The sequence below is a fragment of the Labrus bergylta genome, chromosome 2, assembly GCF_963930695.1.
Source record: "Labrus bergylta chromosome 2, fLabBer1.1, whole genome shotgun sequence".
Classification (NCBI taxonomy): Eukaryota; Metazoa; Chordata; class Actinopteri; order Labriformes; family Labridae; genus Labrus; species Labrus bergylta.
In genome coordinates, this window is record NC_089196.1 from 4,988,664 (window position 1) to 5,015,195 (window position 26,532).

At 40.9% G+C, this 26,532-nt stretch overlaps 1 protein-coding gene across 3 annotated transcripts; it reads left to right on the forward strand.

Moving 5' to 3' along the window:
• The first annotated feature begins 323 nt into the window (after positions 1-323).
• On the forward strand, positions 324-26,031 carry golga1 (golgin A1). Of its 3 annotated transcripts, XM_020645462.3 has the most exons (24): positions 324-514; positions 2,268-2,572; positions 4,867-4,957; positions 6,681-6,755; positions 8,306-8,403; positions 8,489-8,521; positions 10,827-10,955; positions 11,678-11,847; positions 12,243-12,354; positions 12,475-12,558; positions 12,807-12,932; positions 14,068-14,163; positions 15,357-15,452; positions 15,873-15,968; positions 17,315-17,455; positions 17,611-17,685; positions 18,447-18,536; positions 18,731-18,833; positions 19,337-19,497; positions 20,979-21,137; positions 21,253-21,312; positions 21,584-21,808; positions 21,963-22,049; positions 23,375-26,031. In XM_020645462.3, the coding sequence occupies exons 2-24, from the start codon at positions 2,444-2,446 to the stop codon at positions 23,453-23,455; spliced, it is 2,517 nt and encodes an 838-aa protein (XP_020501118.1). In that variant the 5' UTR covers positions 324-514; positions 2,268-2,443; the 3' UTR covers positions 23,456-26,031. The 3 variants fall into 3 exon arrangements, with proteins under 3 accessions (XP_020501118.1, XP_020501120.1, XP_020501119.1); XM_020645464.3 differs by lacking the exon at positions 10,827-10,955; XM_020645463.3 differs by lacking the exon at positions 6,681-6,755.
• Positions 26,032-26,532: the final 501 nt, after the last annotated feature.

Sequence of the window (26,532 nt, forward strand, 5' to 3'; positions counted from 1 at the left end):
CCAGTTCTGATTCTGATGTAGTTCAGATGAACATTGCAGACACTCAAGTCATTTTTACATCAAAAAACACATCTATGCTGTACTTTAAGATTTCATATATTTGATATATGTCGACTGTTAAATCTACATATTGAATAATACATAAAAATACATGATGTTAAAAGTCTGCAGGTCAGCTGCTGCTATTGCTCTTCTCGCCTGTAGGTGGCGCATGTTGTCGGCTCGCACTAACACACCGGTCATCCCCTCTCAGTTCTTCTAGCCAATGAGCAGGCACGCTGCCGTGACGTCATCAGTCATCTGTGTTGGGGTGATTACGTGTAGCTCACCAACTAGCAGGAGCTAGCTTGTCAGACGAGAAGACAGTACTCAGCGAAATAATATCGACTGCTACCACAATAACAACAACAACAACAACAACAACAGCTGCTGCTCTGTGCTCAGAGGAAAGGTGAACGTCCTGATGTTGAACACCTGAAAATGCCACGTCCGATATTTAATCGAAGTTAAGACGGTAAGGGAAACAGACGACTTTAGTGAAGGAGCTAACGACAGCTAGCATCACCCGGCTCATTGTTTTGACTAGAAGAGGTCAAAACATAATGTGACAGTGTGATTGTACATTTCTTAACATTGAAGACACAACAGACTGTAACCTTGTAGCAGTTTGTAAACTAACTTATTCACTCCTTAGCTTCAGAGGGACACACTGCTGCTCTGCCTTTAAATCTAATGTTATGAATGGTGTATTAAACTACTTATGTTTTAGACTTACACAGCTCTAAGAGAAGCATACCGGGATGTCAGTCATTTAGAGGTCTGGATGAGTTAAAGTCCAACAAGCTTTTAGAAGTTTTCATTAGTGATGCACCGATCCGATACATCTTCCGATATTTTGTATTTTTTTCACGACTATTGTTATTATTATTGTTGTTGTTGGTATAAGCTGTAAGGCTTCACAAAGCTGCAGTAAACCTTGCATTGCATTGCATTGTGTTGTATTGTGTTGTATTGTGCTGTCTTCACATACAAACAGGAAGCAGCGACAACTCTCAGGTTTTTCAAAGTAAATCTTATAAACTGAAGTGTAAGAATTTGTTGTTCCATCTCGTCTGAACTTCTTGATGTTGATGATTTGTGGACACTTGTCTTCAACGAGAGAAGATCTTTCTTGTAGATCTGCGCTGTCAGTCTGATATCTGATCCGTAAGTTACGTCTATATCAGACCTGATACCGATATGAGATCAGATCGGTCCCATCTCTAGTTTTCATCAGCTTTGAGCAGCACAGTTTATCATCTAAATGTTGGAGTCATTTGGGAAACATTTAGTCTTTTAGTTACCTACCAGGTTGACTGTTTTATTGATTTAAAGTTTATTTGTATAGGGACCAGTATGGAGCAAGTAAACTGAAGCTACGCACTACAGCATTTATACTTTAAGATAGTTTTCCCGTCCCAAGATGAGCCTTTAAAATACATAAAAATCAACAATCGAAACATCAAAACAGAACCGAACAAGCACAACAATAGAAGACAGAACAGTACAGGATACAAACTAATATACAATAAAACAAAGTGAAACAGAAAGAGCTGATCAACCATGACCACAAGACTGAATCCTCTGAAATGTTTCAGTTCATCTCTTTTTTACAATGCAACTTCCTTTATCCGTCAGTAAGGTATTCCTGAATATGTGTGAGGTTATGTGCTAGAAGGGGTCTAGACCCTCCGCACCTTTAAGAAAAAGATAAAGACTCAGCTCTTTTATGAACACCTACGCACTTAATGATATTGGTTATGAGGATTTTGATGAACACAGCAAGGATGTTTGGGATGGTTTTCGATGCTGATTAGAAATCACAAGAACAGCTGTCCATGTTGTTGTTGATGACGATATATTAACTGTAATATAAAAAAGTGCTCCACACAGCCTGTCAGCACCTGTGTGTCCGATCTGAGTTAAAGCTGTTTGCACTTCCTGACGTTGTTTCCTCCTCTCTAGATCCTTGCTTGTGTTGTACTTACTCTCTGATGTCCGTCACTTTTCTTTTAAAGCGTCTGCCAAATGAATCGTAGAATTGTTGCCCCTACAGAATAAACCACCATAAATAATGTGTACTTATCTGCCACTGATGTGTCCAAACATCCTGTGTGTTAAATGATAGATGCAGTTATTGATTATCTTTTGTTGGGCTTATTCTAAAAAAAATGTGACTGCTTGTGTCAGCTTTGCAATTTAACTCTTTAACTCTCTTTTTCTTCTAGATATCACATGATGGAACTACCAGCACAAACGTGTTTTGACGGTTACCGCATAAGGACATGGGTCTGTTCTGACACGTCCTGAAAGCATGGAGCGTTAAACTCAATGCATCGGATGAAGTCACTTTCTCTCCAGAAACTGCAAATTGCACTCATAAAGAGACGCTAAAAGGAAAGACATGTTTGCCAAGTTGAAGAAGAAGATCGCCGAGGAGGCGGCCACAGCACCCAGGAGCGGTGTTCGTATACCACGCACTATCAGCAAGGAGTCCATAACCTCAGTGGGAGCAGACTCAGGGGATGACTTTGTGAGTACTCCTTCAAAATCATCTCCAGTCTTTACACAGAATGAAGTCCAGCAGAAATCCAGTATACCTTCTGTAAATATCTCTCTGAGTCAACACTACTCAACAATGAGTGTTCATATCATCACCATCAATCATACATCACGTCAGCTACCCGCCTTATTGTGAATAACGGCGTTCATAAAATCAAAACAGAGGAGTTTAAAAAAAAAGTCACCCCCCCATGACCCCACCCCACAAGAGCAGCTTTGATAAGTAATCGATATAAAAAGAAAAAAGCTTGTTCTCAACTCGGGGAACAGTTTCACAACAGCCTGACCAAAATAGAGTTTTAATGATGCTCATTAATTAAAGATAGGGAGGCTAATCTAAAATAGTTCATGAACTGGACTGAAAATAACCCCCTTCTATGCCGATGTGTTTCAAGTTTGCGTCTATACAAACTTTGTAAATGTGCTCAGAAGTTCTTCTGAGAGGGGATGGAGAGAACGTGCTCAGTTTAATTTAACAGTAAACCTCTTAATGTTTGTAAATGCTGTGTAAGTCCACACTATGGTGATCACATACTCGGAGAAACTCTTTGGCAGCTCCTGTTGATGCTGATGGCTTTGCCTCAGCTTCATTTGTAATCCCCTCTGTGGCACATCCCAGTGGGCAGCATCTCTACCAAATGAATAGACGTCAGCAGTGTCACACGTCTCCACTCGCTGAAAGAGTACAGAAGTAAAAATCGCTGCTTGATGATATTTAGAATTGATTACAGTGTTTAAGAGATTGTTTACAAATTATATTTTAATATGAATGGTGCATAAAGAGAGTCAGGGATTTGTATTAATACTCTCCATGAACTCATCAGTATTTTCTAAACAGGTCATTCTGGTTTTAATTTAATGATGTGCATGCTTGGATTGCATTTCAATCTGTTTTGTTTCAGTGTAAATAGCTGTTAAGATAGAGATGGCTATGAGTGAAACCTTTGGCTGGGTCATGAAATAATCATCAGTCAGGCAGCTTTAGCGAACAGGGCTCGTACACTACAAAGTGGGGATGGTGCTGTAGGTGGGTTTGGCCTCTGTGTTGTATAGACTGCATATAGAAAGGATACTGTGTTACAGTCTTTAGATTCCCTAGTGAAACATAACACTCTACTAATTCTCTTGCAAACTTAGTGTGTCATTCTGTTCACCCCTTGGTTGTTGCTGCTCATTTTTATAATGAGTTCTGCACAGCATACAGCGATATTTTTAGTATTTTTATGTCGATCTTTGCCGTATTGTTTCCAACAGAAATGTTTTGTCCTAGCTGTTAAAGCAAATCAATATCTGTGGTAAAGCTCAGTTCAGTGAAGCTAGCCGGGTAGTCCTGGAATCCTTCACAGGGCAGCCAAGCTCCCGAGGCTGTCCTGATGTCTCAGTTGCACTTGGCTAAATTATTTAGTGAAGTTGCTGAACAGCAATACTGCCAGCTGATATGTAACATTGTGATTCTGCTACCATGAGCACTTTGTTTTCCCAGCACCAGATTGGTATAAGCTGTACTTTTTGCCTCCATGTTATATGTTTGTAAATACTCCAGCCTCTGATTAGATAAGAAGATAGAAGATATACTTTATTAATCACATGAGGGGAAATTTAATTTTACAGTTGTTGAGACATGCTACACACAAATGCACAAACAGAATCCTATGAACACACATTAATGGAGAGTTGACAGAGTGAGGGGGCTGTCCACAGCGAGTACTTTTGATTTGAGCTGGTGGGGGGTTCGGTGCCTAGTGAATTGGCACCTCTCCAGCTACTAGACCAATTTCCAGATTTGGTCCAAATCCCTAATCCCTAACCCAATTCAGGAATTGAATTTGCAAGCCTCTGGTTCCCAACTCAGGTCCCTACAGACTGAGCTACTGCCATCCCCGAAAGTCAGAAGTGGGATTTGAACCCACACCTCCAGGGGAGACCGTGACCTGAATGCAGCATCTTAGACCGCTTTTCCATCCTGACTTTATAGTTTATATACTTTCATAGCACAACAGCTATGATGTGTAATTACAGATATTCTTACTGAGATTTAAAACATCAGGAATGTACTTATCTTTCGTCTTGCTTTTCAAGAATATATGAAAAGTGTTTGACTCCTTATCAAATTAGAAAAGTAGACACTACAGTCATGTTTCCTGCAGTATAAAAAAACAAACAACTTCCATTTTTGACTGCAAAAGAGCAGCATTTGGAGGAGATTTCCACTTTGAATTGTGTCAATACTGAATGTGTTTATTATTACTGTGTTTGTGTCATCAGGCATCGGATGGCAGCAGCTCCAGGGACGACCTGCCGGCCCAGCTGATCAGGAGGAACGATCAGATACGGAAGCTCGAGGCCAAACTAACAGGTATGACATGTCAGACTAAGGTGAAGCCAAGAGATAGGATCACACGACCAGAGACATTTAAACACAGGTCTATGGGTGTACACAGGTGTATGTCTGATGGGCCATGGCAGCTTGTTTATCAGATACCATCACAATCATACACTCCAAACAATCACATCAATCATATACTGAATCCTTAATCACAAATGTTATTTATCAACACAGAGATCGTAGCGGTCGCTTGTATACACTCTATTCAGCAGTCACTCCCCCCTCCCATTGGCTCGAGGTGAATTCTCCAGATAATATCCTGCAGCGTCCTCACATCAGCTCAATCGGACTTATTGTGGAAAAAATCCACAGGGTCTGGCAGGAGAAACACTAGGTGAAGTCAGAGCGAAAAATGTGGCTGTTTGCGTTCACTCATACAGGAGTTTCCTGAAAGTGTGAAAACCCGATTGAAGTGTAAAGCAGTTCACATCTCATCAGTCCGTGTCATTGTTACATTTCTGCGTTAAGTGCTCACTCACCAATTCAGTTTAAAGTTTAAACATGATACCGGGTTTTGCCAAGAGATCCAGATGATGATGTAGAGAAAGTCAAGTCTGCTGTGAGGAGCTAAAAATATCATATAATAATATCATCAAATGTTTTAACTCTTAAATAAATGTATCACTTCCTCAAACATCCTAATTTACTTTTCTTTTCCCTCTTGTAAGTTTAAAATCTGAAGCTCTAACTAAGTCTCTGTTTCCTTTTAAAAGCAGGAACTTTGATTTCTCTTTGATCCAAACAATGTATAGAAAAGGTGAACGCAGCCATGATGACCCAAAGGGCTGTGCTCAAAAAAAACAATACATGGTCATGTGCTCCTTGCAAAGCTCTGGGATTCAAATATTTGAATCTATTTCTAGGATCTCTGAGGACCGATTGAAGTGTTTTAAATCGTAGGATCCTTAATATGCCTCAACAAGAAAGAACAGCTGTTGTAGTAAATCCTGAGTAGGACATGGTGATTATCCAAAGTCAATGTATATATCACAATATGTATGATATCGTGGGGTTGTGGGAAATACCCAGCCCTAATGACCAATTAGTCTGTAAACTTCCTTTTTAACAATGCTTTTAAATATGTTTGTTGGAGCAAGACTCGACCATACTTGGACGAGACGGTGTAGCAGAAGAGGAGTGAGGATGTACGTGTATGTTGCAAAGTGCAGCACCAAGGATGTAAACCTTTTTAAGAGTTATTTTTTAAGGGTGATTAAAACAGAAATACATTTTTCAGGATACAAAAAGAGAACATTGCCATATGCTGTCTAGATGTATAATCAGAGGGACAACTTCTGAATATATATTAATATTCTTAAAATATTAATAGCTTTCTCTCTTTTTCTCTACTCAGTATCAAACCTTCAGGTGGCGTACGTGACTTTGCAGCCCTTGATCAGGTTTCAGGTGGCTGGTCTTCCTGCAGCCTTCGAACCAGTATGGTTTTCTGAGCAAAGAAAAACCATTGACTAGTTTTACCTTCCATTATTTCTCAATCATGTTTTCCCTTTTGCTTTCTCCCTCTTCTTTGTTCACTTTCTCCCCTGCCTCCCTTTACCATCACCTGTCTGTCTGTCCCTCCTTCCTGTTTGTTTTTCTCTGTGTGTGTGTGTGTGTGTGTGTGTGTGTGTGTTTTTGTGTGTGTATGTACTGTTGATACCCCCCGTCCTATCGCCCTACTTCCCGACACTAGACTACGCTGACCAGCTACGAATTATGCAGAAGACCAAGGACAAGCTTGAAATTGCATTAGAAAAGCATCAGGATTGTACGTACCTTTACTCTCCTCCCAATTAGCTTCTTCTTCCTCTCATCTGTCTGTCAGCTCTAGTAGCATCATCCGGCGTGCCATTGCTTCCTTCTATCGAGATAATCTCTTACCCTAGTTGCTAATATGATGGGCTTTAGAGCTTAGCTTTGGGGAGCTCTATGCTTTTTACTTTAATCTAAAAATCCACCCTCAGATATTTCACTCAGTTTGTTTCAACCCCCGGCTTATTTGTTGTACAGTTGTGTCTATGTTTTCTGTTGTGTTGTTGGTGTGCTCATTCTCCCTCGATTTGCCCAGCACAACAACCTTTTAGCTGAGAGGGGTGTGCATTTGAAACTCATACCTGTGTATGAAATGTCGTAAATCCACTAGCTGTTGTAGCGTTGCACACTAGGTTTAGTGCCACACCCTTTATTTGAACAGCAGCACGGCTTACAGCTGTGATGCAGTCTGGACTGTTGGCTGACAGGGGAGAAACTGGTTTATCTGGCTCGTGATGGTTTTGTCAGGCCAATAATCGATATATTATTTGCTTGGCTTGATCTTTAAGGTGACGCACAAGATATGTCGCAATATGAATCCCATTGTCTTTAGGACGAGGCTGTCTCTACACCCTGTGTGTGATTTGAACAAGTATAAAATCCACTGTGGGAATGTGAACAGAATCTGATAGTTATAAACGATGTACAAAGCACTTTAAAGGAGACAAGAGAAGGATGGATGTACTTTGTAGGTTCTGAACATCAAGTGATAGTGTTATAGCAGGTGCATATATTCTATGCATTTGATATGAACAATAAATACATGGTACATTTTACGAGTAGTACAAATAAGCAGCAGTGAGATTCCATTTATATGAAAACACATCAGCTGTAGATCTCTCAGTCTGATAAACTGCTTGAAGGTTCATCCCTCTGAAATGCAGCTGGTGCTCATTGTAAGAACAGAGCGATATTACAGCAGGAGAGTGGAACAGCTACATCCATCTGAAGTTATGAGTTAACTCATATCCTGGAATTCCATGAATTGAGGCAGTAAATACGTCTCTAGTGCTACAATCAGGGGACGACTATATTCTCCAAATATCTACAGATTTTTTGCGGCACAGGTCTTTTGATTGTATCGGCACCATGAGCTTTCCCGAAGGCGCCTGGGAGCAGACTTTAAGGGTTAGGTGAAATCCTCACTATGTTGTTGATTCTGTCATGCACTTTAAAATCACGGCCTTTTATGGACAGGGTAGAAAAAAGTAGTTGAAAGACTTCAGGGTGGATTTTTTTCTTTTATTCACTATGATCCTGCAGCAATGATCGAGCTTTCACAACCTGTAGTTGTTGCCAATCGCCGTGCATCGCTTGTCTTTGCCTCGCTCTACCTTTTGGGATGATCACACTCCTAATTCAGACTCTTAACGTTTCACAGCTACTAACGGCTCAACGCTCTCTGCTTGTTAATAGTTCTGTTCTTATTGGATGCATTGAAACCTCTCTGTATGGTTTCCATCTTTCCCCCTTTTTTTCCTTCCCCCTCTCACTTTCACTGCCCAGTGTCCATCAAGAAACTACAAGACCAGAATGAGTCCCACCAAGCTAGCAGGGCCAAATTAACAGAGGGGATGGCTGTAGCACTGGAGAAGAAGGATCAGGTAAAAGACGCTGTGTCTTTTATCCTACATCATGTGTTCACCTTTATAGACTGTGTTCTGATTCATGTCTGTCCTTCATCTACAGGAGTGGATGGAAAAAGTTGCTGCTGTCGAACAGGTTAGTCTTTATATCAGTCTCTGGTGACATTGAATACTTGTCCATCCACATGTTAGGTGTGCCTCTTGAGTTTAATTTGCTCTGTCTGCTGGGGATGTTGAGTGTGGACTAAACAACTAGAATAAAACCATCTTGGGGAAAAAGTTAACCCGCTGGACTCCGCCCACTTAATATCAACAGGACATCTATTCTGTAGACAGCTGGAGTGGTAAAATAAGATAAGATGTACTTACCCTATATCAGTCCATGTCATATCAAATTACAGATAGAGAATAATCAAATGAAAGACAGACAGAGGAGTACAGTTAAATAAAATTACAAATGGAATGAATAATCAAGGCTTGGCAAGCAAAGGTGGAGCAGAAAAGGTCAGAGAAAACATTTTTAGAAAATCGCAATTTTGAAGTTGCTTCAAGATAACGTTGTTATTCTTTTAAGGTCACATATTTTTTTCTTATTTTCAACCAGTTTAAATAAGCCTCAGAGGTCCCCAAAATATGTCTGTTAAGTTTCTTGTTAAAAATCCACTCTGATGGGGTGCTGGTGGCGCAGTGGTTAGTGCGCACGCCCCATGTACGGAGGCTATAGCCCTTCAAGCGGGCAGCGCGGGTTCAAATCTGACCCGTGGCTCCTTTCCCGCATGTCATTCCCCACTCCCTCTCTCTGATTTCCAATTCTATCCACTGTCCTATCTCTACAATAAAAGCACAAAACAGCCCAGAATGGGCTGTTTCTGTGTCTGTACCTTTGAATATGTAAATGAGCTGTGTCTGACCACGCCCCCTCTCTGGAAGGGCTTGGGTGGCTCGGGCTTTCTCGCTCCATGTCCTATTGTTTCCGGTGAGAAGGCTGACTCAGAGGGCAGAACAAATACCTAGCTGTGGGAGTGTCACCCACCTGGGGGAGGGGCTACTGCCCTTTATAGTGTCACAAAGGGAAAATCTCCAAACGGCCAGTTTGAGCACACATTTTCTGAAAAGTAGAGCAGGTAAAAGATGGAGAGGATGGACTTTACTCATCATTGGGGGGTTTGTAGACAGACCAGGGACATATATTAGTGTAAGAAAAACATGGTAAAGTGCATTTTGCACAATATGTCGCCTTTAAAACAAATGTCACCACTGTGAGCGCCAGGCAAAATTCTGTTGAAGCAGTTATAACAATTTCTGCATTTCTTTCCCCAACACTTTCATTAACAGTCCAGCTTCACAAATTATAGTGAGGTGGAAATAATAGAGTCCATCTGGACAGATATGTAGCAACATATGATTTCCGCTGACATCTGTCTGTGTCTTGTTTCAATCAAGCTCTGGTGCTGTGTGTTTGTGGAGTATAAGAAAAGTCAGGAAACCACATGATTTCATTGTAGACATGTGATGTTAGCGTGAAAGTAATCGGCAGTAATCTCTGCTTTGAGCCACGCTTAGATTTCATTTCTACAAGTTTTGTGTTTGTGTGGTGCCACATGATTGCAGAACTTTTCCATGATATGTTATGGGATGATAGCTCTAGAAATTAGATTCACCTGTTACCTACTACACTGAATTCACCTCCCCCCAAGTCACTCACTTTAACCAATGGAGTAAACTCAATGGTAATTGTTCCTACCTTTACATTTGAAGAAGATATCCTTTATTAATCCCGCAAAGGGAAATTTAATTTTACACTCTGTTGTTGAACATGCTACACACACACAGGCTGAAATACACACACATGCACAAACGGGATCCTATGGACCTGAACTAAAGGAGAGATGTCAGAGTAAGGGGGCCCACAACAAGCACTTCTGATTTGAGCTTGTGGGGGGGGTTCGGAGCCTTGCTCAAGGGCACCTTGGAAGTACTCAGGAAGGGAACTGGCACGTCTCCAGCTACCAGACCAATTTCCAGATATGGTCCACAACGAGACTTGAACTGCCCTCTAGTTCCGAGTACTACCGCCTCCGTTTGCAGTATTCTTTGTTATTATGAACCTTTTTGAGACATAGCAGTAGTTGGTGACACAGAGACAGAAGATGGATGGTGGAGTGTTTTTTGAGTTTCGAGTAGACTAAGGATTTGGCCAAACAAGTGTAAAAAAAGATTGATGACAACAGGCAATAAAAAACAAGTTCAAATGGCACACTATCAGAGTGGACACTGTTTGGATCTCTGTTAGAGTCGAAGATACATACTTTTTGCTCAGGTGCCACCAAAGAGAAAAAGCAGAGCTCTTTAAGATTGCATTTTTAAATACAGCTTCTTGAAACGTGCACACATCCTGTGCATGTGTGCACTGGTTTAATGACACTGTTGTGTTTGTGTAGGAGAAGGCTGCTCTGTCAGCCCGACTAGAAGAGACGATGGAGCAAAGCTTAGCACTCTTCCAGAAAAGAGATGACTTGGATGAACTGGAGGGTTTTCAGCAGCAGGAGCTCGCTAAAGTTAAACACATGGTGCGTACATGTTGGATTTACTGCATTAACTCCACACAGAAATGTAGTTTTCAAACTTCCTTTTTTGCATTTTCCAACTGAACCTCAGTGCAGTATAGGAGATTTGCTTTAAAGGAGATCTATTATCCATCAGTCTGGGACACCTTTAGAGTAGTGTTGCGAGATCAAAAACCTCCTCATTGATCCGATACTGGCCTCAATAAAATCCTTCTTTTCAGCCTCAGCCTGAAACGGTTCATTTCAGCTGCTGTCTCTTTAAGGCCCCCCTCCTCATGTGCCCACTTTCCTCTGATTGTTCAGCTCTGTTTGAAGTCGAAGGGATATTTGAGTGAGCGTCCGGTTGGGCGTGTCCTTGAAAGAGCTGCTGAGGTGGGCATGTTCTACACCTTCAGCAGAGCCTGATGTCAGGTTCTGGCTAAGTCTCATTAAGTTCTTGTAACGTCTCGTTTAGAGCAGCAGGAAACCACGTCCGGGGATTACACCAACAACTGTGTATCTTGGGTTTAAAAAAACTTTGCCGTGGTTTAGTATGGACATCCAACATTATAGCATTATTTGTATGTAAATATGGATCAGCATAATAGATCTCCTTTAAACACTGAATCATTTTTCAGAGCAGTTGCTTTATTGAGATGTGATTTTAGTTCACCTCGGTCCATAGCAGCACTTTAGTGAACACCATTTTCTAAAACTTTAATGTATTTTCTTTTCCCGTTCGTCAGCTGCTAAAGAAGGAGGAGCAGCTGAGCCAGCGGGAGCAGGAGCTCCAACAGAAGGAGGCCGAGGTTCAGTCAGCAAGGCGAGGGCTGTCTGAGGCTCGCGGGAAACTCAGATCTCTGGAGCAGCAGCATGAGGAGAGCAGCAGACTGAACTCTGAGTTTGAAATAGAACGGTAAGAAGTCATGCAACAGAAGGCCACATTTAATATCATGCTCTTTTTTAATAGTCTGCAGAGAAAGCAAAGGTTTGTGGGACTAAATCATTTTGAGTGTCTAAAGCCGTTTTCACATATGCCCCTTTGCTCTGGATATTCTCCTGACCTGACTGTTCACATAAACCCTTTTTACACATATGGAAATCTCCTGAAAAACTCAGGAGATTATTCGGGGGGGCTGTATATGTGAACGCGAACAGCCGACCGTCAGCTGTTTGCATTCACTCATACAGCTCCTCTTGGAAATATCAGGAGTTTTTCAGTAGTTTTCTGCAAGTGTAAAACCCCTATAATGGATTAAGATTCAAACTTTGTGTCAAAACATGTTTGTGTATGTCACTGGATTTTTGTAGAGAGGAGCTGCTGCTGCTCCGAGAGGAGGCAGACAAGAAGGTCAGTGAGCTGGAGGGACGATGCCAGGAGTTACAGTCAGTAATCCAACAGGTCTCTGAAGACTTCCAGAAGGTCAGAGCTCAACAAAAGTTATACAAACTACTCAGTGTGTCTATTCTTCATCACTATTCTTTCAAAAATCATTATTAAAGGTCTGCGATTAAGGGAGTTTACAAAACCTTTGTTTTTCAGTCTCAGAGTATGGTGTCGACTTTAGAGAGGTCCCTCCACGATTTACAGACTGAACACGACGCCCTGAAGTTACAACAACAAAAGGTAATATTTGAAATAATATATAAAGTAATCAACATCATGTCAGAACTCTTTTTGCATCAAATCATGAAGAATGAGAATGTATTCGAAGAAGGGAAATTCTGGGAGTTTTACAATGTTTCTGCAGCAGTCACAAAATACAAGCAGCCCTACAGATGGATGGATGGATGGATGGATGATGGATGGATGGATAGATAGATATATGTAACATTGCTGTAAAGCTGTGTCATGTCTTCTCTTGCCGTCATCAGGCTGCTGTCATGGAGGAGGACAAAGAGCGCTTGTTAGCGGACCTTCAGAAGAAAGTGACGTCTCTGGAGAGGCGGCTGCAGGGGAACCTGAGTCAGGATGAACATCTACAGGAGCTTCTGCAGGAGGTGGGCAACAGTCACAGGAGGGCAATGTTCAGAATATCTTCAATTTCATCAGAAAGTATTTAAGCATTAGACTAAAAGATGTTTTAGTTATGTAAGTTCAAACAGTTGTCTATTGGAGCCTTTAAAATCAGTTTCTTTCTCAGGTTGTGTGCAGCTTTACATCCAGTGTAACACATTCTGGTCTGTGCCTGATGTCAAGTTTATTTCATATGACCAGCATAGACTCGATGTGCTTAGAAGTAAAAGAAGAGGACATAAAGGATTAAAACATGAAACAATAAAAATACATGATAAAAAATGCATAAAATGAAACAGCAACACTATAAAAAAGAGTAGGAGAACATATTTAAAGAGAAATCAAATGTCCCTGATAAAGTGCAAAGATATACTCCATATCTTTTATATCTTATCTATGATATCTTTTATGATTCAGGCTAAAGCGTGTGCAAAGACATGTTTAAAGTGTGCTTTAAAAAGAAGACACAGTGGTAGCCGACCTGAGTTCATGTGGTAAAGACTTCCACCGAGTTGGATCATGATAACTGAAAACAATACCTGAGCTGATCTTGAATTCATTTTGGGTAATGGTGAGAAGACGTTAAATATTTGATGTGTGTTCTCGATTGCTCACATGAGGTTTTCTCGATACTTTTGACGAAACCTAGCAACACCACAACCTAAAATGACTTTTATTGACCTTTTTTTTGTCTTAACCTGAAGATTAAAACCTACCGGATACCCTAGACATCCTGCAGATTTTCAAATAACTTTGACTTTTAGTTTTGGTTACGTTGGGGAAGTGATCTTTGTCTGGGCTAAGATGATAACCTACTTCAGCTGTTTTGGTTTCTGAGAGGTTTCTGTTGTCTCTTAAGAGGAGAAGTGGTTTACTAACTTCAGGCAAAATATTCATATTGGCATGTTTCGAGGTGTCAAACTGTCAATCATGTCATTAAAAGCTTTCAATCCTTTTTATTTTTGATCAGTTTCGAGCATTAGTTTGGAAAAAAAAACCTTGAAGCTTTAACAAATAGTGTTAAACATCTGTTTACATGTATTAATTAAAGACAATTTTCAGGAAAGTTATTGAGGGGTCTAACGTTTTATTAATCAGTGCAAATGTTCCTTTTTGTAGAAGTCCAGCGTGGAGCAAAGCCTGGAAGAGACCAGAGCAGAGCTGCTTGCAGTCCGGACAAATCACGCCGATACCGTATCCTCCCTGGAGACTCAGGTAAACTGAAACCCATCGTCTCTGCTACACTACCTGCTCTTACCTACTGTGATATTTCACCAAATCTGCAGACCCCTAATGATAGATTTGATCGCTTCTGTAGTGTAAGTGGACTGATCATTGCTGATGATTCACTTATTTTTGCTGAGGTCACCGAATAATAAATAGTTGATTATGATGCAGTTTTAGGAGAATGAGGAGAGAGCTCCTTTATTTTCAATATTACTGTTGTCATTTCATGTTGGGTCATTGGTCATTTTAATTCCACTCATTTCATACTCACCTTCATACTAGGAAAAGGAAAAGACAAAAGCCTCCTAGGCTTTGTGACCATCGGAGCATTTCCTCCAGATGAAAACATCAGGAGCTCTCCTGAAAACAGTGGAGAACGCTTTAAGGATCTTTTTAGAGCAGCGGTTTCTGAGCTGAGATGCTTTGATACAGAAGCAACTGTACCAAGATTGCTTGAAAAAGTAGATCTCTGTCCTCTGTTTTTTGGACTCTGGTGTGGTTTGTTTGTAGGAAGAACATGAACTGAGCTCAATCCGACCTAACTGCAGGAAGCATTGCCCTTTTTTAAAATTGAACCAGCTACTGTAGTGTGGGCCTTCTCTATTCATTATTGCTGAACATGTGTTTAAGACCACAGGCACATGTGACGGATCTTCAGAAACAATTTTGTTAGATGAGCAGGTCATAGTTCAGGAGGATTAACGTGCTCCTTCTCCTTTAAATGTCATTATAAGCGCATTCAATAACTCCAGCACGTGAACATATTATTTTCAAGCTGCAGTTGCGCTTCATATTAAAACCGATGAGTAGAGCGAACATCAGTCATTTTAAAAAAAATGTAAAGTGTCTTTTGAGCAACCACAGCCAGGCAGGAGTCAACTAGTCTTTGTTTACTTCCTGGATTTCCGGGAAAGTGACCAATTAGAGCATTTCCCTCGCACATCACACATTTTGTTTTGCTTGTAAAAGTCCCTGTGTGAACACAGACCAAACTAAATGTTGTTATGCAACGGCGTACCGAATTGGTCCATGATTAAGACCAAAGCAAAAAAAACTATAGGTGGGAAAGCGCCCTAAGAAAACTAAACTGGCCTCAGAGAGAAATGCTCTGGTGGACAGAAATGTTTAAAATGAGTGTTGCCGAATGCTCCTCCAGCTTTGTCTCCTCTTGTTTGTTTTAGGTTTCAAGAATGAGCTGCAGCATCACTGAGCTGCAGACTCTTCTCCGACACAAAGACGACTCCTCCAGAGCCTACAGAGAGCGAACAGACACTCAGGTAAGCAGGAAAACATTCTACCAGCAGATTCACCACCACCAGTTTTATCTTACATACATTATGCTAATGAGTTTGAAGCTTCAGATGCTGGTTTGAAGTCTTCCCTGAAAGAGAACGGTGATAGTTTGTTGGGTGATGTCATCGTCTTAACGTCCACTTCTTGTATAGAGTCTCTGCTCCTCTTTCTTTAAAGTCATGTGATTCATATTTTCAAATGTTTTATCTAAATGTCTTTATTTGACATGTTCAATGAAGTTGATGTTTTACTATAAACAAAGTAAACTTCCCCACTCTACTCTTTGTTTTCATCAAGTAAAAGATCCTATTATCATCAACCTAACAATATATGACCTGCGTATGTTGATGTCTACAGAGTGAAGGTGTACTTACAGTCCATCATCTTATTCTTTTCTGGTGCAGATAGCTGATCTGGAGCAGCAAGTGTCGGAGTGTGGAGAGAGACTGAAGAGCGCAGAGCAGCAGATTACAGAGAAACAGCAGCAGGTGGATAAGATTGTGAGTACCAGCGGTCTCATTTATACAACAGTGTGTACAATTCAGTCCAGTGTAGGTGAACATACATCAAAACCCAGAAATAATTCATGGTGACACTTTAAAATTAACATTACAATATTCACCATTATCTAGTTGCTAATCAGAATGCTAATAAGTAACACACTGGCTGCTTATTAGTCATTTATTAAGTGCTTATAAGTACCTTATTCTACATAACCATAGTCTATAGCTGGTAGGTCATTAACTAAGAGCATGTCCAGACTTGTTTTTGGACTTCTGTGCGCGACTTCATTTCCCTGACCCTCCTGTTCAGAAATACCTCGAATGACAACTGAATCCTGTTAACAGCAAAGTCAGCTGGTCAAAGGATCTTCAAACACTTTTGAAGATAGTTTCTGTTTCTGTCGGAAATATAACTTCTGTCTAGAGTAAACATATTTTGGAAGAATGTGCAACATCTTACACATAAATACAGCAGATATTCAAGTATATCCTGTGTAAATGTCTCTCTGAGTCATGATTGTCTACAATGAGTGAGAAGTGCGAGTGAGTCTCACCAGCTGTACTGTTGTCAGCACTGTGTTTACATCATGTTTACATGGACGGGACGGCCTGGTGTATAAAGCTGTTTTAGTCAAGAACTAGAGAAAAGAAGAAGAACATAATCACTGCTTATTTGGATGTAACGTTAGTGTGTTTAGATCTTGATCATTCTGTGTCAATTTATGTGCAATATGAAGCTGTTCGCTAACTAATGTGTGCTAACATTAGCCTGCTAACACAACAATGCAGACCACAGGCAATTGCAGCTCGAGCAAAGGACAATTGTGCCCACCGCTTGCCTAAATGGTACTTACTGCCCTTTATGCCTAATGGCATGTAGGGCAGCAACAAAGGATCTCCACTCCTGTCTGTTTTGGGCGAGCTTTTGGATAGAACTCCAGGTCTGCTGGTTGCCTAAATGGTGCTTACCAGTAATCATGGTGCGTTCTAATTGATAACTCCTTTGTGCGAACGCGAGTGGAGAGGGGTTGGAGGTGTGTCTATGGAGGAGAGCGGAGGCTTCAGAATAGAGGAGGTGTCTCCAAACGGCAGTTTGTTTTGGATCAAATATTCACACGTTCTTCCTTTGATAAAGTAAGCTGTATATGTCTTAAACCTAATTATCTTGCATCAAGCAATTAAAATAAATGTGTTTGTGTTAAACTGCCTAGATTGTAGTTAGCTTCTAGACATAATGGATGTGTGTCTGCTTTTGTTAAACCACGTGTTTGTGTGTGTTTCTTTGTGTGTTTGTGTGTTTGTGTGTTTGTGTGTTTGTGTGTTTGTGTGTGTGATTTGATCAGGAAGGAGAGTGGGTTGCAGAGAAAGCCTTCCTCGATCAGCAGGTGTGTTTGTTAGAGCAGCAGAATCAGGAAAAGAGCAGCCGGCTGGAGGAAAGCATCACCTCTCTACACACAGAGAGACAGATGCTGCAGGACAGGCTGGTATGTTGTGATGTTTTCAGTGATTTATATCAGTAATCTTTAACACTGTGCAGAAGTCTTTCTGTTATTCTTAAGAGATGTGGTGTAATAGGACGGTGAAGGACAATGTGCCCTGTGTTCACTAACTCTTTGCTCTCCCTGCTCTTGTGTGTCAGGCTGATCTGAACAAACAGATGGACGAGGCAAACTCAAATCTGAGGACGCAGTCAGAAGAGCTGGAGCAGTGCAGGGTACATTTACACACGTTAACATTTAATTGACTTTTAAAACTGAGAACTTGCTGCTGATGTTCTTTTTCTTTTATCCCATATATTGGGACCTCCTGCAGGCGGCTGCTTTGTGATTGTTTTTTTTCACATCTCAGTTTAAGTTAATCTTATTATGTTATATTTAATTTTCTTTTCATGTATTTTATCTGTCAGGAGACAGTGTGCAATGACACTGATCATATAAAGACAAACAGAAAAGAAGGTTGCACCAGATTTAGCGAGTTGCTGATTTCCATCTGTAATAATATAATAATAATAAACTTTATTTGTGTAGCACCTTTCATACAAGTATTGCAGCTCAAAGTGCTTTACAGCAGAACAAGACATAAAATGAGCATCACATAATAATTTGTAGTCTCAAATAAACGTGACACAAGACACTCTATGAAACGTAACAGAGGAGAGTAAAGAAACACACCTGACAGCACTAAGTACTTAAACTACATAATAAATGCTGTTAACACTGTACAAAACAACAAGTATATCCTGCACGGTACAAAGTATAAAGACAAAGTATTGGATGTCACAACACGTCAGTTAGATGCTCTTAAAGGTCTGTTTCTTGGAGACTTTAACTTGTACTGTATGTCCTGGCTAGATGACTATAAGCTTTACAGACTGCCATAGTACTAAGACTAAGAACAAACCACGACGGCCAGTAGCCTGTATTTGTCCTAATTCTCCTAATTCTATTGTCTCTGTGTTGTTGTGTGTTCCTCCAGACGGAGTTGATCAGCCGACAGACAGTGAGCACAGAAATAGCCAAAGCTCTAGAGGACTCCAGAAGACAGAAGGAGGAGCTACAAACACAGGTCTGTGTACTGAACATCATACCAGCAATGATTTAAGATGATGTGGAAGTGTTCCTCTGGAGTAGCTTAGGAAAGGAAGGTTCCTGTCATTGATCCCTTTTAGATTATAAATCAAATAAGTCAGAGCTCGTAGTGTGTGAGTATCACAGCATGAACCGTGTGATTAAAAAGTCTGTACCTTTGCTTGTCGTCAGGTTGCCGAGATGACCTCATCTCTTCAGACGTCGCAGCAGGACCTGTCCTCTGTCAATGAGAAGCTCACTGAGAGAGAGAAAAGCATCAAAAAACTTCAGGATGGTACATAAAGTGTTTCTTTCGGGGTCTGAAGTGTTCGTGTGTTTAAGTGCCGCTTCAAGACTAAATCATTTAATTGCAAACCACATGTAGTCCATAAAGTGTGGTTCACTTCTGTCAGAAGTAATTTGATGCCGTTTAAAGGAGCATTCTGGTGTTTTTAAACCTGGGTCTGTATATTTGGGTGTAGGAGTTAACTTCAATTGGCAGCAAAATGAAACAGCTGTAAAGGCATCGATGTAATCACGCTCTGTTCTCAACATTACAGAAAGGATTCCTCCAAACATCATTTTGTCTTGGTTTTAAGATCTGTAACTTTTCTCTGGTCTCACGCAGAGACCAAAATGATGTAATGACGTTTAGACATTGACGTGAAGGAAATGTAAAAGAATTTGTCAGTATTTGCCTAACATTGACCATTCTCCTTTTTTTTTTTTGTCTACCTCATACTGTACTGTTTTTGGGTGGAATCAATCTTTAACGTTTTTGTGTTATGTGTGTCACAGAGGTGCAGCATCGGCAGGAGTCTCTGGTCCAGCTGCAGGAGGAGGTGGAGCGGCAGCGGGCTCAGATGGAGCATATGGAGCTGGACAAAGACTCCCAGCTGGTCGGCCTGAGGGAGGAGCTGCACAGCCAGACACAGCAGCTCGATGGCTACCAGGCGAGGGTAAGCAGCAGCACCGACACACTATTAGCTTTTCTACACTTGCACAAGACTCCTGAAAAACTCCTGATATCTCCAGGAGGAAATATGTGTGAACGCAAACGCATATTTTTTAACCTGCTGGACTTGGCTTTTGATGATCTGTATTGGGGCCTGACCGATATGGTATTTTTGGGGCTGATACCGATTTTGATATGACATATCACCGCTTGGCACTGTGCAGGTGACAATGCTCTTTGTAATCCAAATAGCGCACTCTGCTGATGACAGCCAGAAAGAGAACTGCTAGTGTAATACAATGAAACTCAAATGAAAAGCTGAATTAGCCAATACCGATTTTCATTTGATATGCTAATATTGGCCAATATTATTGGCCGTCTGGTCTCTGATCTTTATCTCCTGCCTGAAGGATGTTTGAGCCTTTAGCTGCAGCTCTTTCACTAAAGATGAAAGACAGATCAGGTCATTTGATCCCAATGATCTTTCTTGAAACTTAAATGATATGTTGCAGCCTATTCTAGTCTCCATTGAGAGATTACCAAACCAGATGAAGGTAATGAAGCCAAAAGTGAGGACCGACTCCACCATGGAGTCGTAGAAAAGAGTCTTTAGTTTACTGCACACACCAAACCACTTTGAGAGACTGTATATATAAGAAGTGGACGCTCAAGTTCACAGCTGTTTTGAAGCATCAAGTTTTGCACTTTGGTTGTCCCATCTTGTTATTTATTCATAAGATCCAGGACTATATTTGAATACAACAGACTGCTGAACGAGGCCTTGTGCAGGTTTATTGTTGTACTAGTCAGTCATACAGCAGCTGTGCTCTAATCTATATCCTGTTTTATCTATTATACTGTAGTCGAGACCATTAAAAAAAAAAAAAAAAAGACCTGAGAAGTTGCCTCATCTTCTTCAAAAGATGACATGTCATTCATGTTTCTGCAACCAGTGGAGACGCCCCCTGCTGGTCATTAGAAAGAATGTACTCGACTGCACACGACTGTACTGGCTCAAAGTTTCAGTCTGAAGACACGCTCATTTCTTATGTCCATTTCTTTATAACAGAATATGATAAAGAACGTCACCCAGGAAAGACCGTTTTTCTTTATTTGGTGACGGAAGTTTAATAATAATTTAATAACAGTGCTTTTTACTTACTCATACTTTATTGGAGACGTTATGAGAAGCAGAGAGAACTCCCATGATTCCCCAGCCTAGCCTCGACGCCATTGTTTTTGTATTGATTGAGAGCCCCCTGTCTGCCAAATCTACATATTGTATCTTTAAAAGATCATTATATGCTTTATATTTCTGAATTTTAAAATCAGTTGTAGTTATTTGTTTATGCCTTTAGTTTTTGTGTGTGTGCCATCATCGGTCTTCTTAAACATTGTTCATACTCTGATTTTCTCAAATATTGAAACTTTTTCACTCTAAATCTTGTCCAAGAGTCAGCCTGATGTTGGATGTTTGTTCTCCAGATCTCATACCTGGAGGTGGAGGTGGAAACGCTCACGGAGCAGCTAAACACTCCTGAAGTGTGTGAGGAGGATCAGAACGGCACTGTGACGGTGGACGATCTGGATCACCTTCAGAAAGTCAACAGAGAGCTGGAGCAGCAGCTGAGCGACAAGAACAGGGTCAGTGATGTTTGGAGCGGATGTTGAAGTTTCCCTAAAAGCCACACAAACAGACACATTATGCAGAGACACCAAACATCACGCGTGACAAATGCACATTGCTGTTGTTTTGCAGACCATCAAGCAGCTGCAACAGAGACTTGCAGAACTGAAGAGGACCCTTCAAAAGGAACTGGTGAGACGCTGTGACTCTCATGAAGGGTTTTCTTTTTAAGCCAGAAAAGGCATCCACTCATCTTTTTAAACTTGATTAAAAAACAACATAAATATGCTGCTCATCTATCCTGTTCCTTATGTTCAAGATAAGAGATTTGCAAGTATGACAATCACTGCCTAATCAACTCCTCTCATTACAATAATAAGAGAGGAATTATACAAACCACTGCAGGAATATTGAATGTGATTGTCCTACGCTGAACTGGGGTCGTTATCGTTGTGCTCCGCAGAAGCTGAAACCTGAACCAGAAGCTGAAGGAAAGGAGAAGTTGCCAGAAAGCAGAGCGGAAAAACAAGAGAGGGTTTTTTCGGACCCGCCGCCAGCATCGTCGCCGAGCCCCCCGACCTCCAACACCACAGTGACCAACACATCGGACCTCAACGACTCACGGGAAATCAACTTTGAGTATCTCAAACACGTGGTCCTCAAGTTTATGTCATCCAGGGAGGCTGAGGTAAGTCCGGTCCAGCTCCTCACCGGGCTAAAAGACGTCGATATAATCTTTGTGTGCAGCTCCGTTGTTTGGTCTTGTATGTATTCACTAAATGACTGAGCTTAGCTTTGTCACAAAACCAGTCTGAATGTGAGTGTGTCTCTGTCACTGTCAGGCGTTCCAGCTGATACGAGCTGTGTCTGTGCTGCTGAACTTCACTCGGGAGGAAGAGGACATGCTGAAACAAACTCTTGAGTACAAGGTTTGTGTTTCATTCATCTCTTTCTACAGATTCTACATAGACATGAAGAAGTGTGTTTGTTTCTCTTTGTAGCATATTTAGAGTCTGACCTGTATTCATTGATTACATATCAGCAGGCTTCTGTGAGTGCAGGAAACAAAGTGTGTGTGGGTAGCAAAAAACAGGCAGATTATTATCTGTGCTTTAACATACCGGCTCCCATCGTCTTCATCCTTGCAGTAATTTATTTATCTTTACAAACAGACATCTGCATTAAAGCACAGCTAACAATTCATTACAGATCAATCATTTTACTTTGAGCCACAAATCTGCGGGACCCTGTGTCACAAAGAGCGTCAGTGATTAGATTGCCCAATTATCAGAAATGCATCAGAAAGTATCAATTCAACCTTCATTCTCTTGATGACAGACCTGACAAAGCTTGACTTCTACTTTTTACAAATCTGCATCATGATGTTGCTGAGTGAAGCCGCTGTGTAACTTGTAGTGTATTGTTGCACTGAGGCTCAGCAGATGAACGGGTATGAGTGCTGCATGAAAAAGAAGGTCTTGCCTGGAGGTCAATTAACGCTACCCTCTGGCCTCACTGGAATTATGGAGGAACTGAAATCCGTTCCCAGAGGCATACACCGTCTATCTCATGATGATTCTGTCTTCAGCTTCAAACATTTTTCGTAAAACCTCCAAGTTAATATATACTGTATAAGTGTAGTGTTTAAAATGAGTACTGCAGTCTAGATTCAAGACATTGTAGAGAGCTGTCTCCCCTGGCCCTCTCCTCTCTAGAGTCCATGCTCACACAGGTCACCATGTGGTGGACTCTGAAGCTTCAGTGTTTATCCAGCTCTGCATGGGTCTGTAAACCTTTCTGTGTTCTAACCTCTCTCCATTTTTCAAAAGCATCTCCAACATTGATCCTAGTTTGAGCACGTTTCTGCTCGTGGAGCTTATTAGAAACATGCAGAGGCTTTTTAGGTCGGGTACAATCACTTCTATCTGAACCACTTCTCTTGCTGCTTCCATCACTGCAACACCTGTTGGTTTGACCTGATAACTGCTCTCATATCTGGCAAACTGAGGGCCGTCCAAAACGGCCGTGTGGGGGTTCCTTAAAACCGCCTACCTTCTCTGGTCCAAACAAATCCAGAGCATTCAGGAGCAGAATCTAAAGTTAGAAGGAGGACATACTGGCTGCTGCATTGTTGTCAGAGAAGCCAGCACTTCAACATAGCATGTTTCCTTAATGTCTGATCAGATAGTAAGCTACCTTTAGAGCTAGTTTTTACTGTCAACTAACTTTACTACTGGTATGTTTACTGCTCTAGATGTCCTGGTTTGGATCCAAACCTTCTCCAAAGGGTGCCATCCGGCCTTCAGTCTCAGGCTCTTCCACTCACTGGAGCTGATGAGCAGCACAAAGAGCTCAGGTGATGGAGAGACAGGACCTAAAGACAGGAGTCCTGGAGTCCTTCTTCTGTGAATCCCTTCACTGAGCCGGAGTCTAGCTTTAAACTTTAAACAGGCCTCCACTGTTGACTCGGACTCCGTGTGTGGGAGGGACTGTTGTTTTCTGCTGTCCTGGGACAGAGAAGAACTGCTCACAGTGGGAAGTAGGCATAAAGGCCTATTCATAATCAGTTGTGGGTTTTAAAATTGAAGATGTTTTCTCTTTAATAGTGAAGGTAGATGGACTTTTAAAACACAAAAGAAGGTCAACAGACACGCACATCATCGATACTCAAGTATCACTTTTCCTCCCAGACCTAAGACACAGATTCAGATAGTTTGTAGTTCAAGTAATGAACCAACAAAATGTTTAGAAAAAAAAAACAGTCACTTTATTTTTAATTTAAAGGTCACATATTGTGCACAATTCACTTCACCATGTTTCTCTAGCACTAATATGTGCCCCTGGTCTGTCTGCAAACCCCCCAATGATTAGAAAAGTCCATCCTCTCCATCTTCTTCCTGCTCCACTTTTCAGAAAATGTGTGCTCAAACAGGCCGTTTGGAGATTTTGCCTTCATGACATCACAAAGGGCAGTAACCCCTCCCCCAGGTGGGTGACACTCCCACAGCTAGGTGTTTGTTCTGCCTTCTGAGTCTGCCTTCTCACCGTAAACAATAGGGCATGGTGCAAGAGAGACTGAGCCGCCCAAGCCCTTCCAGAGAGGGGGCGTGGTCAGACACAGCTCATTTACATATTTAAAGGTACAGACACAGAAACAGCCTGTTCTGAGCAGGGCTGAAATAGAGGGGTTTATAGACATGATCAAATACAGGATCAGAGTGGATTTAGAACAAGAGACTTCACAGGCATGTTTTGAGGAGCTCTGAGACGTATTGAAACTAGTTGTAAAGGAGAATAATATGTGACCTTTGAGGAATTGCCTCATTTCTACCAACAATTAACTCACGTTTGTTTTCCTTATGACCTGGTCTGACAGTCATCATGGGACATAGGCTTTGAAAGCGGTTAGTTTTGGTAACCTTTAATTATAAACCACCGAGAGCATCTTAATGAAGGTGTGCTAAGTAGACATAAGTACCACACATTTGTGTCCAAGGCTCTGAATTTGTCTCAATTTATTGCAGATTTAAAACCTTTGTTTTTCTGAATTTGTCATAAAAGTGTCATCTGTCACTTCCTTAATCCAGAGAGAAATTCATGACCACATCACTTTGTTGGTAAAGAAATCAGTGTAACAATTAAGCGTTTCTTACAGTTTAAGGAATCCAAGTTGGCCTTTCTGTTCACCTCTAACCCCCCATCCCACAGTGATTATGTGAACTTAAACACTGTTAAAAACACATAATTATCAACCAGTCAAGTGACTCATTCTTTTCTATTGATAAGTTACAGTTTCATCATGTTTCCTCACCTTATATCATGATCTGAGCTCTGAGCTTTGAGGTCAACACCAGTGATATGTTTCATTTTTCTTTATTTTAAATTCACCCTTACACTGAGCGTTTTGCTAAAGGGTCTCTCAAATGTGGTTAATAAGAAACTGGGACCAAGACACCTGCTGGACAGATCATGTAATAACACTCATTGGTGCTCTCTCTGGTGGATGCTTTATGTAATGGTGACACTGTACTGTTGTTGTAAATGCAGAAAGAGTATGACAACTTGGATTCTTAAAATTGATCTGGCTTTGGTTCAACAGCACGTAAAAAAAAAAGAAATGAAATCCTTCCTGCTTGGCCATTTGACTGTTATAATGGATATGAATCAAGCCTCTCCCAGCAGCCCTCACCCCCTCTAACCATCTGTATCCCAAAACACTCGACCAGTAGACCTTATCATATATATGCAGAGGAAGGGCTACCTCTGGGGGGGCTCCGCTCATGGTTTAAAAAAATAATAATAATAATTTACAACTGTTTCAATTTCTCTGTTGTTTTGGTTCCTTTACCCCCCATGAGAATGATCCATGCTGTGTTTGTCCACTTGGAGTACAACAATAACAATGTGAAGAAAGAAGTGAATCCTCTGTAAGTGACTGGAGGACATCTCTGTACCTTTACCTGCCTTTGCTTATATGTAAATGAAAGTACATTCCACATGTCTATTTATACATAGAAGTATGTACATACTGTATGCTTTGAGAACTTTATAAATCAGTGGATGTAAATGGTTTGATGTGACCAGTTTGCAGTATTTATGATCATCGTCATAGTGCATAACCCTTACATGTTTCCGCCTCAGCTTGTCCCTAGTTGGTCCTTTTTCCCCCTCAGTGTGATGAAAGTCCTAACATATTTAATAAAGTTCATTTTGACATGGGGGGGGCAGCCCAGGGAATCTGCATGCCTGCTGTCAAACTGCATTGTTGAATTTCTGAAGCAGTTGGTCAGTTTTTGTTGCTTTATGTTTTAATTTCTGAAATTGTATGTATTCCAGAAATATGCACACAATGTGAAGCATATATGCAGTCTGCATAGCATAATCAGTCACATAAAGGAAACCTGCATCAAGGGTGTGATCGTTGTCTTTCTGCCATGTGCAGTTTCATCAGCTGAATACATGATTTGTGTGTCAGGATATGGGAGTCTGTCTTTGAATACAGAGCTCGTCATGTTCAGTGTGTCACTAATGAGCGGTAGCAGGCCGGTGAAGTTGCCAGGAATCTGTTGAATTCTGTCTCTGTGAGAAACGAGAGGAAATTATGAACGCACTTTTGACCCCTGTACAATTACTACATGATTCTTTTTGCTGTTTATGATTTTAAAACGCCTGCAAGTACAAATGTCTCCTTGTCCCTCATTTATTTATAATAAACCTAAAATCATGTCGATCTATATATATATATATATATAAAATACTGCGTTTATTCAAAGTTTAATGTTTTTCCTGGTAATGTATCTATTTTCTTGAATTAACTTAATTTAAAAATGCACAATTTACACATGATGTCAAACAACCAACAATACGTGAGAGCTGTTCAACAAATAAAAATGTAATTTTGTCACATACATG